The sequence below is a fragment of the Mus caroli genome, unplaced genomic scaffold (assembly GCF_978045245.1).
Source record: "Mus caroli unplaced genomic scaffold, Mus_caroli_1 scaffold_12, whole genome shotgun sequence".
In the NCBI taxonomy this organism is placed as follows: Eukaryota; Metazoa; Chordata; class Mammalia; order Rodentia; family Muridae; genus Mus; species Mus caroli.
Genome location: NW_028227267.1, coordinates 84,587,112 through 84,604,645, shown reverse-complemented (window position 1 = coordinate 84,604,645; position 17,534 = coordinate 84,587,112). Strand labels below are relative to the sequence as shown.

Below are 17,534 nucleotides of genomic sequence, written 5' to 3'. Positions count from 1 at the left end.
AACTTTATATGCCCCAGTACAGGGGAATGCCAGGGCCAAAAAGAGGGAGTGGGTGGGTAGGGAAGTGTGTGTGTGTGTGTGTGTGGAGGGGAAGGTATGAGGGACTTTTGGGATAGCATTGGAAATGTAAATGGGGAAAATACCTAATAAAAATATTCTTAAAAAAGAAGAAAAGGAAAAAAAAGAAATAATAAATGTTAGTGTTTTGTAAAAATTCAAATCTGCCTTTATGATCACATTCCATTTTTCTCAGCTGAATTGAAGTCTTTGGGTACCTTTTCATCTCCATAATCTGTAAGCTATAGAGAATAACAAATACACGGACTTAGACCTATATTTCTCTGAATTAATACTAAGTAGATCACTTTACCACTTGCTTAATCAACAATTTGGCAGTACTGCCTACTCTACTATGTAAAAATTATTAATTCCTTAGTTATGTATGTATGTGTGTGTATGGTGGGGTGTGTCTGTGTGTGGACTTTATGGGTCAATTTATTTTTAATGATGTTTTGATATGTGTACAGCCCACACTACATTCCTCATCTCTACTTTTGTTTTTCTTTTCTGTTTTTTGTTTGTTTGTTTATATGATTGTTAGCTTTTTGGGTCTCTCACTCAACTTGGAGCTCATCAATCGGTTAAAAGAGATTACTATCAAGTTCCAATCATAATCCTTACTCTGTTTTCCCAGTACTAAGGCTATTTATACATACCACTGTGATTGGTTTCAGGTTCTTTCTCTCTTTTTCTCTCTCTCTTTCTTTCTTTCTTTCTTTCTTTCTTTCTTTCTTTCTTTCTCTCTTCCTTTCTTCATTTTCTTTCCTTATTGCAGGAAATATGTACATTTTATTTTTATAAGAATGATAGAAACCTTGCACAAAACTACCTCAATTGTCCTTTATGTATTAATATACACCTGTAGGTTTAAAAAAGTGGTTCTCAACCTTCCTAATTATTTTATCCTTTAATACAGTTCCTCACATTGTGATGACCCCTAACTATAAGTTTTTCTGCTTACTCCTTCATAGCTATATTTTTTCTTATTATGAACACTATTATGAATATTTTTGGAGACAGAGGTTGGACAAGGGGTATCTACCCACACACTGAGTACCTCTGGTCCAGAGATTGGTAAAAGAAAGCTGCAAAGAGACACGTAAAAGTTGCTTCACCTTTTCTGTCCCTTTCTCCTTTTTTCTTTTCTTTTCTTTTTTTTTCTTTTCCTTTTTTTCTTTTCTTTTTTTTTTTTAGTATTTAAAGCAAAATTTAATTTTAAATATATGTTGATCATATTTTTCTTCTCCCAAATTCTTGTTGATCCTCTCCAAGTTCCTAACTATTCAACTTTTAAGTTCTTTCTAAAAAAAATAAATAAAAATCCAATACAGGAACACAAACACCCCCAACCAAGAAAATAAAATACCCCCTCAAAAAAATCCCCACACAATTGTTAACAAATAAGATTACATGCGAAAATAGCAGTGAAGTCTGGTATATGTTATATATACATGATTTCTGTCCTAGAGTGGTTGGTATGAGAGAAAACAGATTTTCTCTCTCTGAGCAGGTAAAAGTGACAGTTAAATGGTTAACCTTTACCCTAGTGGCTAAGTTTTATTCATTTATTCATTCATTTACTCATTCATTTTTGAAGTATAAGGAAATTAAATACAGTAAGTTAAAATAAAAACTATTGCTAGGAGTCATTTTATCACTACTTTCTCTTCTTTAAGTTGGGATTATTTGGTTTTATCTTAGGTCCCTAGTCAACATAGTCTCAAGTTCCTTTTCCCTCAAGCAATGTTGGGTATGGGTTTCATATCATGGAGTGGCCTTCAATGAAATCAGTTATTGGTGGGTTACTCCCACAAGCCCTGTGCCACCATTGCCCTGGTGGATTCTGCAGCTAGTACACCATTGTAGATGAAAGTGTTTCTGGCCATGCCTAGCTTTTTGTGTGGATGCTGAGGATATGAATGTTAAGTCCTCATGCTTTTATAGCTACCAGATTACTGACAGAATAAGTTTGAGTATTACAGATGCACACTAACACACGTATATTTTTACCTGAATATTTGGGATCCTAACACAAGATCCCAGGCTTGTATGGGAAGCACTTTACTGACTGACCTAACATTTAGCTAGCATCAAAGGTTGTAATATGAATTAGTTACTGGCAAAAACATTGGCTGTTCCTACAATTCCTGCTTTCATGTACACCCCCAAATATCTTCTAACTTAACAGTTATTCAAAATCGTAAACTTAATGTGTTCAGCAACAACATTACAATTTTCCATTCAAAGCATGCTCATCCTTATCTTGAATGAGTCATGGCACCCTTATCCAGCTATTTCTCAGGTATATTTTGGTGTTTTCTTGTGTTCTGTTCCCCTCTTTATTTCTTCTCTAATCCATTAACATTCCTATTGCCTGTACTTAACTAACATGTCTATAACTCAAATCACTAAGTTACAATCTTCTTTAAGGGCACAATTTTTTCTTGTCCATATTAATAGATTTTAAGGATATTTTTACTGTTTCTACCAAACGGTTCTTTGCTTTCTGTTTCTGACTGGGATTCCTACCAAACCTGAGGTGATATATTTATTTTTGGAGAGTTTTTAATTGGTTTACATGACTGGATTATGGGTAGGTCAGCAGTGGCAGTCTGCAGAGAAGAGGACTCTCTAACTGCTCAGTCCAAAGAACTGGAAGCTTCAGATACAGGGGAACCAAAGGTGCACCTCAGCCTATGGCCTTCAGCCTGGAATCTCTAAAGAGTCACAGTGAATTCACATTGAACAATATAAAAAACCTGTAGTCTTATACCTTAGGTGTTACCAGCAGCAATAGTTACATTAGCTTAGGAAGGACTTGTATTTCATACCTGCTTTCTCATTTCCTTTATGTCGGTCCTTGCTTCCCCAGCTTGTCAGATGTTATGACCCACACTCATCAAATCCCTTTCCCTGATATATTATGCTTAGTATGAATCCTCACCAGAGGTCCACTCACAGATACACGCAACAGTACTCTTGTGATGGTTTGTATATCCTTGGACCAGGGAGTGGCACCACCTGGAGGTATGGCCTTGTTGGAGTAGGTGTGACCTGGTTGGAGTAGGTGTGTCACTGTGGGTGTGGGCATAAGATCCTCACCCTAGTTGCCTGGAAGTCAGTCTTCCACTAGCAGCCTTTGTATGAAGACATAGAACTCTCAGCTCCTCCTGTGCCATGCCTGCCTGGATACTGCCATGCTCCCACCTTGATGCTAATGGACTGAACCTCTGAACCTGTAAGCCAGCCTCAATTAAATGTTGTTTTTTATAAGACTTGCCTTGTTCATGGTGTCTGTTCACAGCAGTAAAACCCTAACTAAGACAACTCTACATTAATTCTCTGAGCATTTCTCAGTCCAGTCAAGTTGACAGTGAAGATTAAACATCATACTTCTATATACTTCCCTCTCACACAAAAACAATAGCTTTACTCATTTATTATTTCAACTAAAAGAAATTGTCACAAAATTAGTGGCGCAAAACTTTTATTATCCTATAGTTCCATAAATGTTTGAGCACAGGGTGATTTAGTTGATTCTGTGTTTAAGTAAAAAGCTAGAGGGCAGCAGAACTGAATGCTTTTCTGGAAGTTCTAAGGAAATAGGACTATCTGGTCATCAGTGCTATTCAAGCATCTCAGTGTAGGTTGGAGACTCCAAGTTTTCATAGTGGCCTTTGGTTAAGTATGGTTCTCAATTTGGTTAATTATGGTAGAAGTCCTCCATATTTCTCTTACTTGCCCATTTATCGCCAGAAATGTGTGTGGCCTGGTTTTCTCAAATTATTTTGGCTTTGCCTCTATTGTATTTTACCTATCTGAACAAAATGGAGACATTTCCCTAGTTATATCTTCCTGCTGTATAATCAATCCATGATGATCTTACTCTCCCAAGACCCATGACCTTAAATATCTTTTCAAATTGCTTCCACAGATGTACCTGGGTTACTGAATTATTGAATAACCAAGGGAAGAGATCTTAGGAAGCAGCTTTAGACCCCTGCCTCTGAGAGCAGCCTGCTTTCCCAAAGACCCTGCTACACATAAAATAAATGAAGCTCTAGTCCATTCTATGTTGCATAATGGTTTCTTATTTTATGCAAAGTAGACACCAGATTACTTATATAGGTCTACAGAACCTAGTGCAATCACTTTTCCATTACCTAGGATTTATTTCCTATAAGCGCCATTCATGTTTCCACTGATTTTTAAAATACTCCTTTCAAAAGATTTAAAAATATTCAAGTATTCATCTACTTCTGACTTTAAAATAATGGGTACAATTCATTTTTCTTCGTAATTGTTTCTCTATATTAGTTCTTATTATAGATAGGATAATCCTTTCTTGTGTAGTTTTTTTTTTTATATATTATCAAATGTTAAGTATACTTCCCGTTTCTATTCGTTAGATGTATTCATTCATTTCCTGATATATCTACATATTGCCCAGTGCATCTTTGCTAACACAATTTCCACTAGTTACAATAGAAAAGAATGTACAATAAAAAATGTATTATAATTAGACACATGGCTGAGGCAACTATCAGAAGAGAAGAGCAGGAAGGAGCTGGTAAATACTGTACAAATTCTACCATCTTCATACTTGCTTAACAATTTTTAATACCCAACCACCTAGTTGTAGGAAATACATTTTCAATAAACGGAGACTGTGTGTTTAGGAAGCATCTACTAAGTACTAAACTTCCTCGTGACTAGGTTTTAAATAAGAGCTGTTGGCAACAGCGCATGGTTAGTAACTCTTGACTTGAGAGAACTGAAAGACCTGGGGAAAACAATATTTAATGAATGAGCTCAAGAGATTTCAATTTGTTGTGGTGGAAATTTTATGGATGATGTAATAGTCCCATGTTAGTTCTGATTTCTGGACAGAAACAAAAGTGTCAGTTCAGAAAAAAACATAGCCAAGGGAAAAAAAATTCTAGCAACAGCTGGGCAAGAAGGAAAACCACAGCCCTCCTCAGAGTGACCAGTTTCGTGACTGCCAAATTTAACTCCAAATACAAGACATTATGATTTAAATTTACCTGAGAATTTAGGCATCACCAAAAGTGCAAAGTGGCAACGATATTATACCAACTTCAGATAAAAATGTTCAATATGAAGTCAATTTATTTCAAAATTAATTATATAATTAACATATGATAACAGGATCCGTATATCTTCAATATTGTTAGAGTTGGTATTTTTGTGAAACAATTTAAAGTATATCTTATTTGTTGCCTATCTATCACCTGATACGCTAAAAGCAAATAGCAACTTTCTAAGTGTATAAGTCCTCATTTTCTGCATGATTATAGTAAATTTGGGTGTATACCCATTGCCTCTCCAAACCTCATTCTTAAAATACCGTGGATCTTAATAAACTTCTTTTTTTTTATTTTTAATATTTTTATTACATATTTTCCTCAATTACATTTCCAATGCTATCCCAAAAGTCCCCCATAGCGCCCCCCACTTCCCTACCCACCCATTCCCATTCTTTTGGCCCTGGCATTCCCCTATATTGGGGCATATAAAGTTTGCAAGTCCAATGGGCCTCTCTTTCCATTGATGACCGACTAGGCCATCTTTCGATACATATGCAGCTAGAGACAAGAGCTCCGGGGTACTGGTTAGTTCATCATGTTGTTCCAACAATAGGGTTGCAGATCCCTTTAGCTCCTTGGGTACTTTCTCTAGCTTCTCCATTGGGAGCCCTGTGATACATCCAATAGCTGACTGTGAACATCCACTCCTGTGTTTGCTAGGCCCCGGCATCGTCTCACAAGAGACAGCTATACTATATTTGGGTCCTTTCAGCAAAATCTTGCTAGTGTATGCAATGGTGTCAGCGTTTAGAAGCTGATTATGGGATGGATCCCTGGATACGGCAGTCGCTAAATGGTCCATCCTTTCATCACAGCTACGAACTTTGTCTCTGTAACTCCTTCCCTGGGTGTTTTGTTCCCAATTCTAAGAAGGTGCACAGTGTCCACACTTTGGTCTTCATTCTTCTTGAGTTTCATGCGTTTATCAAATTGTATCTTATATCTTGGGTATCCTAAGTTTTGGGCTAATATCCACTTATCAGTGAATACATATTGTGTGAGTTCTTTTGTGATTGTGTTACTTCACTCAAGATGATGCCCTCCAGGTCCATCCATTTGGCTAGGAATTTCATAAATTCATTCTTTTTAATAGCTGAGTAGTACTCCATTGTGTAAATGTACCATAATTTCTGTATCCATTCCTCTGTTGAGGGACATCTGGGTTCTTTCCAGCTTCTGGCTATTATAAATAGGGCTGCTATGAACATAGTGGAGCATGTGTCCTTTTTACCGGTTGGGACATCTTCTGGATATATGCCCAGGAGAGGTATTGCTGGATCCTCCGGTAGTACTATGTCCAATTTTTCTGAGGAACCGCCAGACTGATTTCCAGAGTGGTTGTACAAGCTTGCAATCCCACCAACAATGGAGGAGTGTTCCTCTTTCTCCACATCCTCGCCAGCATCTGCTGTCACCTGAATTTTTGATCTTAGCCATTCTGACTGGTGTGAGGTGGAAATGAACCCACACACCTAAGGTCACTTGATCTTCGACAAGGGAGCTAAAAACATCCAGTGGAAGAAAGACAGCATTTTCAACAAATGGTGCTGGCACAACTGGTTGTTAACATGTAGAAGAATGCGAATCGATCCATTCCTATCCCTTGTACTAAGGTCAAGTCTAAGTGGATCAAGGAACTTCACATAAAACCAGAGACACTGAAACTTATAGAGGAGAAAGTGGGGAAAAGCCTTGAAGATATGGGCACAGGGGAAAAATTCTTGAATAGAACAGCAATGGCTTGTGCTGTAAGATCGAGAATTGACAAGTGGGACCTCATGAAACTACAAAGCTTCTGCAAGGCTAAAGACACCATCAATAAGACAAAAAAACCACCAACAGATTGGGAAAGGATCTTCACCTATCCTAAATCAGATAAGGGATTAATATCCAATATATATAAAGAACTCAAGAAGGTGGACTCCAGAAAGTCAAATAACCCCATTAAAAAATGGGGCTCAGAACTGAACAAAGAATTCTCACCTGAGGAATACCGAATGGCAGAGAAACACCTGAAAAAATGTTCAACATTCTTTTTTTTTTTTTCCAATTTATTTTTTTTAATTAGGTATTTTCTTCATTTACATTTCAAATGCTATCCCCAAAGTCCCCCAGACCCCCCTCCCACTCCCCTACCCACCCACTCCCACTTCTTGGTCCTGGCATTCCCCTGGTTCTTTTTTTTTTTTTTAATATTTTTATTACATATTTTCCTCAATTACGTTTCCAATGCTATCCCAAAAGTCCCCCATAGCGCCCCCCCACTTCCCTATCCACCCATTCCCATTCTTTTGGCCCTGGCATTCCCCTATATTGGGGCATATAAAGTTTGCAAGTCCAATGGGCCTCTCTTTCCATTGATGGCTGACTAGGCCATCTTTCAATACATATGCAGCTAGAGACAAGAGCTCCGGGGTTCTAGTTAGTACATCATGTTGTTCCAACAATAGGGTTGCAGATCCCTTTAGCTCCTTGGGTACTTACTCTAGCTTCTCCATTGGGAGCCCTGTGATACATCCAATAGCTGACTGTGAACATCCACTCCTGTGTTTGCTAGGCCCCAGCATCGTCTCACAAGAGACAGCTATATTTGGGTCCTTTCAGCAAAATCTTGCTAGTGTATGCAATGGTGTCAGCGTTTAGAAGTTGATTATGGGATGGATCCCTGGGTACGGCAGTCTCTAAATGGTCCATCCTTTCATCACCGCTACGAACTTTGTCTCTGTAACTCCTTCCCTGGGTGTTTTGTTCCCAATTCTGAGAAGGTGCACAGTGTCCACACTTTGGTCTTCATTCTTCTTGAGTTTCATGCGTTTAGCAAATTGTATCTTAAATCTTGGGTATCCTAAGTTTTGGGCTAATATCCACTTATCAGTGAATACATATTGTGTGAGTTCTTTTGTGATTGTGTTACTTCACTCAAGATGATGCCCTCCAGGTCCATCCATTTGGCTAGGAATTTCATAAATTCATTCTTTTTAATAGCTGAGTAGTACTCCATTGTGTAAATGTACCATAATTTCTGTATCCATTCCTCTGTTGAGGGACATCTGGGTTCTTTCCAGCTTCTGGCTATTATAAATAGGGCTGCTATGAACATAGTGGAACATGTGTCCTTTTTACCGGTTGGGACATCTTCTGGATATATGCCCAGGAGAGGTATTGCTGGATCCTCCGGTAGTACTATGTCCAATTTTCTGAGGAACCGCCAGACTGATTTCCAGAGTGGTTGTACAAGCTTGCAATCCCACCAACAATGGAGGAGTGTTCAACATTCTTAATCATCAGGGAAATGCAAATCAAAACAACCCTGAGATTCCACCTCACACCAGTCAGAATAAACTTCTTTATCACACTAGATATACGGGTTAACCTCTGAAAATCGTCATTAACTTCGAAATTTTAAGTTATTTGTATAATCAGATTCTTTTCTAATTTTCTTATCTAAATGAACTACTTTTTATTCAGAGAGTGAAATTTTTCTGCATAACTAGGGAGGGCTGGTCAGATAACACTTCACTATGAGCCTAGATTGGTCTCAAATTTCCAGTCCTTTTGCCTCAAACCCCTAGGTGCTTGGGATCATGGACCTGCTCTAATTTTGTTTGTTTAATTTATTTTTTTAACCACTGTTGTGTTTTTTTTCCATCCCAATTTTCCAATCGCATCCCCCCTCTTGTTACCCCAAAAAGTCCTTCCTCCCAAACCCTTCCACTTCTCCTCTGAGAGGTGCTTCCCTACCCCTGGGTATCCTTTCACCCTGGAACATCAAGTCTCAGCATGGTTATGTGCAAACTTTGCCACTGGGGACAGACAAAGCAGCCCTATTGGGAAATAGATTCCTCAGACAGGCAACAGATATAGGACCAGGACAGCCCCTGCTACAGTTGTTGGGAGACCCACACGGAGACTAAGCTGCACAAGTACTGGGACCTTATTACAGCCTCTTTATACTCTTTCGTTGGTGGCTCAGTCTCTGGGAGCTCCTAAAGTTCCAAGTGAGATCCCTCTGTTGGTCTTTCTGTGGAGTTCCTATTCCCTTAAGGGCCTCCAATCCTTCCCCTGTCTCTTCAACAAGATTCCCTGGTTTTTCATGCAATGTTTGGCTGTGGGTATCTGCATCTGTCTCAGTCAGCTGGGTGAAGCCTCTCAGAGTTATTCTAGGTTCCTGTCTGCAAATATCACAAGAATATCATTAATACTGTCAGGGATTGGTGCTTGCTCATGATGTGGGCCTCAAGTTCGGCAGATGATTGGGTGGCCATTCCCTCAGTCTTTGCTCTATCTTTGTCCCTAAATTTCTTTTAGACAGAACAGATTTGGGCTCAAAAGTTTTGTGGGTGGATTAATGTCCTCATCCCTCCACTGGGAGTCCTGCCTGGCTACCGGGTGTGGCCTCTACAGGCTCCATCTCCCCACTGTTACTCTTTCAGGCAGAGATCCCCTGCACTGACTCCTGGGGGAACTCCTCCATCCCAGGTCTCTGGAACTTCCTAATGATGGGCACATTCACTATGACTCTGGCAGTCTGAAGTACCTAACAATGTGCGATTAAAAGATAAAAGGTACTGTTAGAGCTCGTGTCTCTAGCTGTATATGTAGCAGAAGATGGCCTAGTCAGCCATCATTGCTTGGTCTAGCAAACTTTCTATGCCCCAGTACAGGGGAACGCCAGGGCCAAGAAGTGGGAGTGAGTGGGTAGGGGAGCAGGGTGGAGGGAGGGTATAGGGGACTTTTGGGATAGCATTGAAATGTAAATGAAGAAAATATCTAATAAAAAAAGATAAAAGGTATTTTTTTAGTCCCGAAATAAAGATTCAAAAGTAGAATAAACAAAATATTAGCATTGAGGTGTTCGCCAAATACACTGGCAATTCATTTGCATATTCCTATGAAAGCTTACTTGCAGTAGATATTACTTCTTAATTTAGTCAATTCTTTCCTCCAGTGATAGAAAGTTGTTACATAATTGATTTGCACAAAAGGCAAGAAAAAAAAATATTGCAGAGCTGATAGGAGAGCTTTGCAATTATTTTAAGTACAAGTGTGTATTTAAAGTGATAAGTGCAATCTCTGTGGTATTGTATGAATAAATTATGGTGGGTAGATGTGCTAAATTTCTTGGGAGGTTGGCAGATCAATTTAACAGAGGAAACAGTAATTTGTTAAATAGGTATGTATTAACTGGCATAGTGATTTCTAAAATGTAGTGACTTTCTTTCTCATTATTGAGATGAAAACCCTGGCATCTCTAAGTATTTGCAATCAAATGTGATACATGTGTGTGGAGAGGAGTTTGAATTTAGCAGTGACATCTTGAGGTATAATGTGACAGGGTGGTTTGTTTTGTTATCAGGGATTGGATAAATTGCAGTTAAGCATGAATAGATTCTATAAACATTTACAAATGAGCTGTGGACAAACATACTGCTTAGGGAATTTTGTATTTCTGTATATTAACTGCCTGTGTTTTCAAGGGTGACTGATGTATTATAATTCAGATTTCAAATGTCCTTCAAAGGAGCAGCCTGGATATAGATTTAAATTCTTATAACGGAATAGCTCTGGAAACCCCACTTTTCACTTGGAAAGTACCCAGGAAGAGCAATCATTACCTCTTTAATGTTTTTTTTTCCCCAAGTTGAACCTAAGAAGCTTAACTATGCATTTAGAAGACATATGATGGATATTTGAGTTTATATTAATTTTAGAGATAGAACAGAAAATATTTCAGAGCCTCTAAAATCACTTCATTAAAGTCAAGGATTAGTAATAAAGCAAACACGACAAATGTGCCTGTTCTTAACAACAATGGACTTGATTTAGGATGTGTGGAAGACAGCTCTTTGCTGTCAGTGGTTTAATCTGTGCTATTCAAACAAAAATAAAATACATAATGAACTCTAACAAATCCTGCCTGATAATTTTACTTATAAAATTATTTTACAAGTTCTCTAATATTCAGGAGTCCTGATTTTAAAAAGTATTCTAAATTAATTTTGATAATTTCTCTTGGAATGCTTTTATAGTTTCATTTTCATTTCTGATCAAAATCAAGGTGTGCTAAAAATAACAAATGTGACTAATTCTCAATTACCTGCAGTAAAGAGAAGTTGAAAATAGGAAACCAGTATGATGAACTAAATTACATCCACTGCTAGCTTTAAAAATGCAATTTTAACCACTACTTTCAACCTCCTGCTTATTAATAAATAAAATTGGCTTTCCTTGTTTCACTTCCTGTTTCTTAATATGTCTCTGAGGGATCCACTCTAATATTTGTGAAGAAAGAGTATCAGATACATATAGCAAAAACAGACTGTATAAAATTTCATATAAATACTATACTAAATAGATAATTAAAATATCATGAGTTGTTTCCTGTGCTTTTTGTTTTTGTTTTTGAAGAACCTATTATTACTGTTTTGCCTCTAACTCATGCCATAAAATATTTGTAATAAGGAAGGTCACAGTCAATAATCATAGTATTATTTGGAGACCGTTTGAAATCATTTTTAGACTTGAAAATTGTTGCTTGCTCTGAAATCATGGACTTTAAGTCATCACAAAGTAATTAAAAAATATATCCTCGTCTTTCATCAGACCTTTAGGGCTTGCATAAGGCATCATGATGAGCTCATGAAAAACCCAAGAATTTCAAGAGGTGGGCCCTCTGACATATGCACTTTGTTGGCTTAGGCTTAAACATTCCAACTTCTGGACGATTTTAGTTGGTTAAAACATCCTGATACTTGGGTCTCTGCTTTGAGGCATTGTCTTCTGTTCCCTGGCCAGTTCCAGCTGAGAGTTTCCTCAGTGCCAGGGGGCAACTTAAAAAGTAATGGAGTACTACTCAGCTATTAAAAAAATGAATTTATGAAATTCCTAGGCAAATGAATGGACCTGGAGGGCATCATCCTGAGTGAGGTAACCTAATCACAAAGGAACTCGCACAATATGTACTCACTGATAAGTGGATATTAGCCCAGAAACTTAGGATACCCAACATATAAGATACAATTTGCTAAACGCATGAAATTCAAAAAGAACGAAGACCAAAGTGTAGATACTTTGCCCCCTCTTAGAAATGGGAACAAAACACCCATGGAAGGAGTTACAGAGACAAAATTTGGAACTGTGACGAAAGGATGGACCATCTAGTGATTGCCATATGCAGGGATCCATCCCATAATCAGCTTCCAAACGCTGACGCCATTGCATACACTAGCAAGATTTTGCTGAAAGGACCCAGATATAGCTGTCTCTTGTGAGACTATACTGGCGCCTAGAAAACACAGAAGTGGATGATCACAGTCAGCTATTGGATGGATCATAGGGCCCCCAATGGAGGAGCTAGATAAAGTAACCAAGGAGCTAAAGGGATCTGCAACCCTATAGGGATGCAGGGATCCATCCCATAATCAGCTTCCAAACGCTGACGCCATTGCATACACTAGCAAGATTTTGCTGAAAGGACCCAGATAGAGCTGTCTGTTGTGAGACTATACCGGGGCCTAGAAAACACAGAAGTGGATGATCACAGTCAGCTATTGGATGGAAAATGTAAACGAGGAAAATAACTAATAAAAAAATAAATTATATAAAAAAAAGTATTCTTCAAAAACCAAGAACCGACTCACAGTCTGTTTTCTGAGTATGTACAAATACAGTCTTCTGCACATCTTAGTAAAAACGTTCAGTGATACAGTAACTCTGGAAATCATATAAGACTCTTTAACATTTAGAAATGGGATTGCCATATAGTTTGATCATTCCTCTCTGAAATATTCTCCCCAAAAAAGTAAAAATCATATCCATACAAGCAAAGTTTTTCTAGCAGCCATGTGCATAATCTAAATAATAGAAACCTCTTTAACATTCATTATCAGCACTTGATGAATTAAAAGTTCTTGGAAGGAATTTTCATCAGAATAGGAAAAGATATTCATCACAGTAGGAAGGGATGTTCATCAAAATAGGAAGGGATGTTCATCAAAATAGGAAGGGATGCTCTTCACAATAGGAAGGGAATCTCACCACAACAGGAAGGGATACTCATCACAATAGGAAGGGATACTCATCACAATAGGAAGGGATATTCATCACAATAGGAAGGGATACTCTTCACAATAGGAAGGGATATTCATCACAATAGGAAGGGATATTCATCAAAATAGGAAGGGATATTCATCACAATGGGAAGGGATATTCATCACAATAGGAAGGGATACTCATCACAATAGGAAGGGATATTCATCACAATAGGAAGGGATACTCATCACAATAGGAAGGGATATTCATCACAATAGGAAGGGATACTCTTCACAATAGGAAGAGATACTCATCACAATAGGAAGGGATACTCATCACAATAGGAAGGGATATTCATCACAATAGGAAGGGATACTCTTCACAATAGGAAGGGATATTCATCACAATAGGAAGGGATACTCTTCACAATAGGAAGGGAATCTCACCACAACAGGAAGGGATACTCATCACAATAGGAAGGGATATTCATCACAATAGGAAGGGATATTCATCACAATAGGAAGGAATACTCTTCACAATAGGAAGGCATACTCTTCACAATAGGAAAGGATATTCATCACAATAGGAAGGGATATTCATCAAAATAGGAAGGCATACTCTTCACCATAGGAAGTATCTTTACCATAGGAAGGGATATTCACCACAATATAAAGGGATATTCATAACAATAGGAAGGGATATTCATCAAAATAGGAAGGCATACTCTTCACCATAGGAAGTATCTTCACCATAGGAAGGGATACTCACCACAATATAAAGGGATACTCATCACAATAAGAATGGATGGGGACTGGGATAAGAGGAAGGTATCTTTCTGAGGGGAAACCTGGAAAGTGGATAACATTTGAAATGTAAATAAAGAAAATATCCAATAAAAAAAAACCAATAAAATTCCGGAAAAAAAATAATAGGAAGGTTTACTCAACACAATAGGAAGCAATACTCTTCACTATAGGACAAGACCCTCATCAGATTAGAAAGGAATGAGCATGGGACAAGGAATGGGCTTTAAAATGATGTTACATTAATGGAGATATGAAATTCAATTTGATCAGCAACAAAAGTAGCTATCAGAAACAACATAAGACAGAGCAAAGAATGTGCTAAAATTCAGAAATATATTTTATACTACAGAGAAAAACACACAAATCAGATAGTATCTATTTCTGTGAAAAGACAGTGTGATAAGGCCACTTATAGAAGGAAGCATATCATTGCAGACTTGCTTTCAGTTTCAGAAGGTTAGTCCCTGTTCACCTTGGCAGATGTCATGGTAGTAGATAAGCAGTCATGACACTTTAGAAGTAGATATGAACTTACATCCTAATCTATAGGAAGCATGCAGAGGGAGACACTAGATTTGATATGGGATTTTGGAACCTCAAAGCTTACCCTCATTTACCCACTTTCTCTAACAAGCTATACTTACCAATTCTTCCTAAACATTCCACCAACCAGGAATCTCTAAATATTCAAATACATGAGCCTATCAGGGGCATTATTATTCAAATTTCCACAATTAACTTTGTGGTGATTATGATAAAAATTGCCAACTTTTACATGCTGACAAGCATGTCTCTGTGAACACATGCCAATCAAGTAATCAAAAACCATCAAATGTCAATATCTCTTCTGCTAATGGCAGGACTTTGTACTCACTTCTTCCTTTCCATGCTGAGTTTTCAAATGGCTTGGGCGTGTACAGATTCTGAACATGCTGTCATAGCCACAGAGAGTCCATATGTGCATCTGCTTTGTTGAGTCTGAAAAACACTGTTTTGTGGAAGTCACTCAGCATCTTTGGCATTTACAATCTTTCTGCCTCCTCTCTGTGCTGTAATGGAAGAGGTATGATATAGATGTTCCACTTAAGGATGAACACTCTGAATTCTTTCCTTCTCTGTTCAGTGACCAATTACGGTATTTAATGCTAGTTACCATTTACTACAAAGAGAAGCATATCAGATGAGGGTTGAGTGATAAACTGATATATGAATACTTTAATAAGTTATTAGGCTTTGTTTGGTTGATATGTTCCTTTAATGGAATAAAATTAGTAGGTTGTTCTGATAGGGCCCATGACCTATGTAGCCACAGATACTTGAACTCAGGCATGTTTTCCATTTCTTAGAACAAGACTAAATACAATCAGAGTTAGTTGATCCCATAACATCTGTGATGGTTTGTATATCCTTGGACCAGGGAGTGGCACCATCTGAAGGTGTGGCCTTGTTGCAATAGGCGTGACCTGGTTGGAATGGGTGTGTCACTGTGGGTGTGGGTATAAGATCCTCACCCTAGTTGCCTGGAAGTCAGTCTTCCACTAGCAGCCTTTGGATGAAGACATAGAACTCTCAGCTCCTCCTGCGCCATGCTTGCCTGGATACTGCCATGCTCCCACCTTGATGATAATGGACTGAACCTCTGAACCTGTAAGCCAGCCCCAATTAAATGTTGTTTTTTTAATAAGACTTGCCTTGGTCATAGTGTCTGTTCACAGCAGTAAAACCCTAACTAAGACAGAAGTTGGTACCAGGAGTGGGGTATTGCTGTGATAGGCCTGACCATGCTTTTATTTGACAGAATGTGGATTTTGGGACTTTGTATTTGGAAAGCAATGGAATGCTTTAAATAGGGCTTAATGGGTCATCCTAGTAGGAATATGGAAGACTTAGTTGCTGGGAGTCATTTGAACTGTGTTGACCTGGCCCAAGAGATTTCAAAGGAGAAGAATTTCAGAATGTGGCATAAAGACTGGTTTTGTGGTATTTTGGTGAAGAATGTGGCTACTTTTTGCCCTTGTCTGAAAAGTTTGCCTGAGGCTGAAGTGAAGAGACTTGGATTAACTGCATTGACAAAAGAAGTTTCAAAAAAGCCCAGCAGAGACTTTGTTCTCTGGTTAAGTCTTATGAAGAGAAGTTTGAATAAGCATAGCAAGCTTAGAAAGGAAAAATATAAAATATATGGTTTGAGTATTAAAGGGGTACCAGGGAGTGAAATGGAACAAATTCCTGTGTTCTAGGAGATAACAGATTAAGGGAGTGGGACCTTGGGGCAAGATCCTACCCAGCTAAATTAAATCCAGGCATGGTAGTACACACCTTTAATCTCAGGAGACAGGCATGCTGATCTCTACATTCAAGGTCAATCTACAGAGCAAGAACCAGGATAGCCAAGCTTAGGCAGTGAAGGATTTAGAAAACATAAAGCTAGTGATAATGTAATAAGACAAGGGGATCATGTTCTAGTTCCTGTAAGCAGCAGAACTCGGCAGCTTCAGCCATGTGCCTCTGGCTCTAGAGTTAAGAATGGAAGGAACTACTGGGAAAATTGATGCTGGTTAGCTGGAGCTAAGGAATTAGCAGTGATTAAGAAGAGACCAGCATTACTGAGGTGAAATCTTCTGGAAATTGTTTGCTGAGAGCACAAAGAAGCTGTGTTTCAGAGATAACCAAGGTTGTACCTCATGCTGCGGCTGGACTTGGTAATGTGTAAGAGTCACTCAGGTGGTACTGCTTGCGAAGGAATGAAGGGATAATGGAGAGAAGCTGAGGCTTAGCACTGTGAGAGTCCAGGGAAGGCCATTGGAAAAGGTGAAGCCTCAGCTGTAGTTGATGGCCCAGGACTGAAGGGGTCATGCAAAGGATTTGAGGCTTGGCACCCTGAAGAGAGCCTATGAGAGGCTATTGGTGAAGCCTAGTTGGAGTGGAACAACCCAGTGTATTGGAGATGTCAGTATCATGGAGTGATCACCAAGAACTGCAGCCGTAGTGGAGTGGATCAACCTGAGCTTAAAGTGCTACAGAGGGCAGAGTTGGAAAAGTGATGCCAGCCCTTAGGAGGAGTCCAAAAGATCAAGTGGAATCCCAGACACTGAAACAAGAAGCTTTAACATTGAAATTGCCTTGGAGACTCAAAGATGTTAAAGATGCCAGAGCCATGGGACACATGCTGAGGAAAGCCGCTAACAGGGAGTGGAACCAGCCCAGGAGAAAGCAGTTTGTTGCAGTCAACAAAGATGAAAAAGGAGTGGAGATCTGAAGACCACTTTGACATCAGCCATGGAGATGTAGAGTCTGGAGTTTGCCCAGCTGGTTTCCTGCCTTGCTTTGGAGATTACAGTTAATAAAATTGGATGAATCTTAGAAGAGACCTTGAACTTTGGACTGCTATAGACTATGAAAACTTTGAAAGTTGGACTAAATGCATTTTGCATTATGCTATGTTTAAGTGTGGCCCCCATAGACTCATGTTTTTGAACAAGTCTATGGGGACCAGGGAGTGGAATGTGATGGTTTGTATATCCTTGGACCA

General features: G+C 38.7%; 1 protein-coding gene across 6 annotated transcripts in view; it reads right to left on the bottom strand.

The window, feature by feature from the left end:
* Window positions 1–17,534, bottom strand: part of LOC147001924 (uncharacterized) — a 72,237-nt gene that overhangs the window by 42,235 nt on the left and 12,468 nt on the right. For 3 of the 6 annotated variants that reach the window (XR_015044692.1, XR_015044695.1, XM_085828809.1), the window contains exons 2-3: window positions 14,880–14,993; window positions 13,968–14,046 (exon numbers count right to left, since the gene is read on the bottom strand). The exons of 1 other annotated variant lie outside the window; for it this stretch is intronic. Coding sequence is in view for 1 of the 5 variants with exons in the window: in XM_085828809.1 (XP_085684935.1) it covers window positions 13,968–14,046; window positions 14,880–14,969 (169 nt within the window). In the remaining 4 variants the exon portion in view is untranslated. Of the gene's footprint in view, window positions 1–13,861; window positions 13,878–13,967; window positions 14,047–14,879; window positions 14,994–17,534 lie in introns of those variants that run through there. 2 more of the 6 variants (XR_015044693.1, XR_015044696.1) reach the window with 2 other exon arrangements.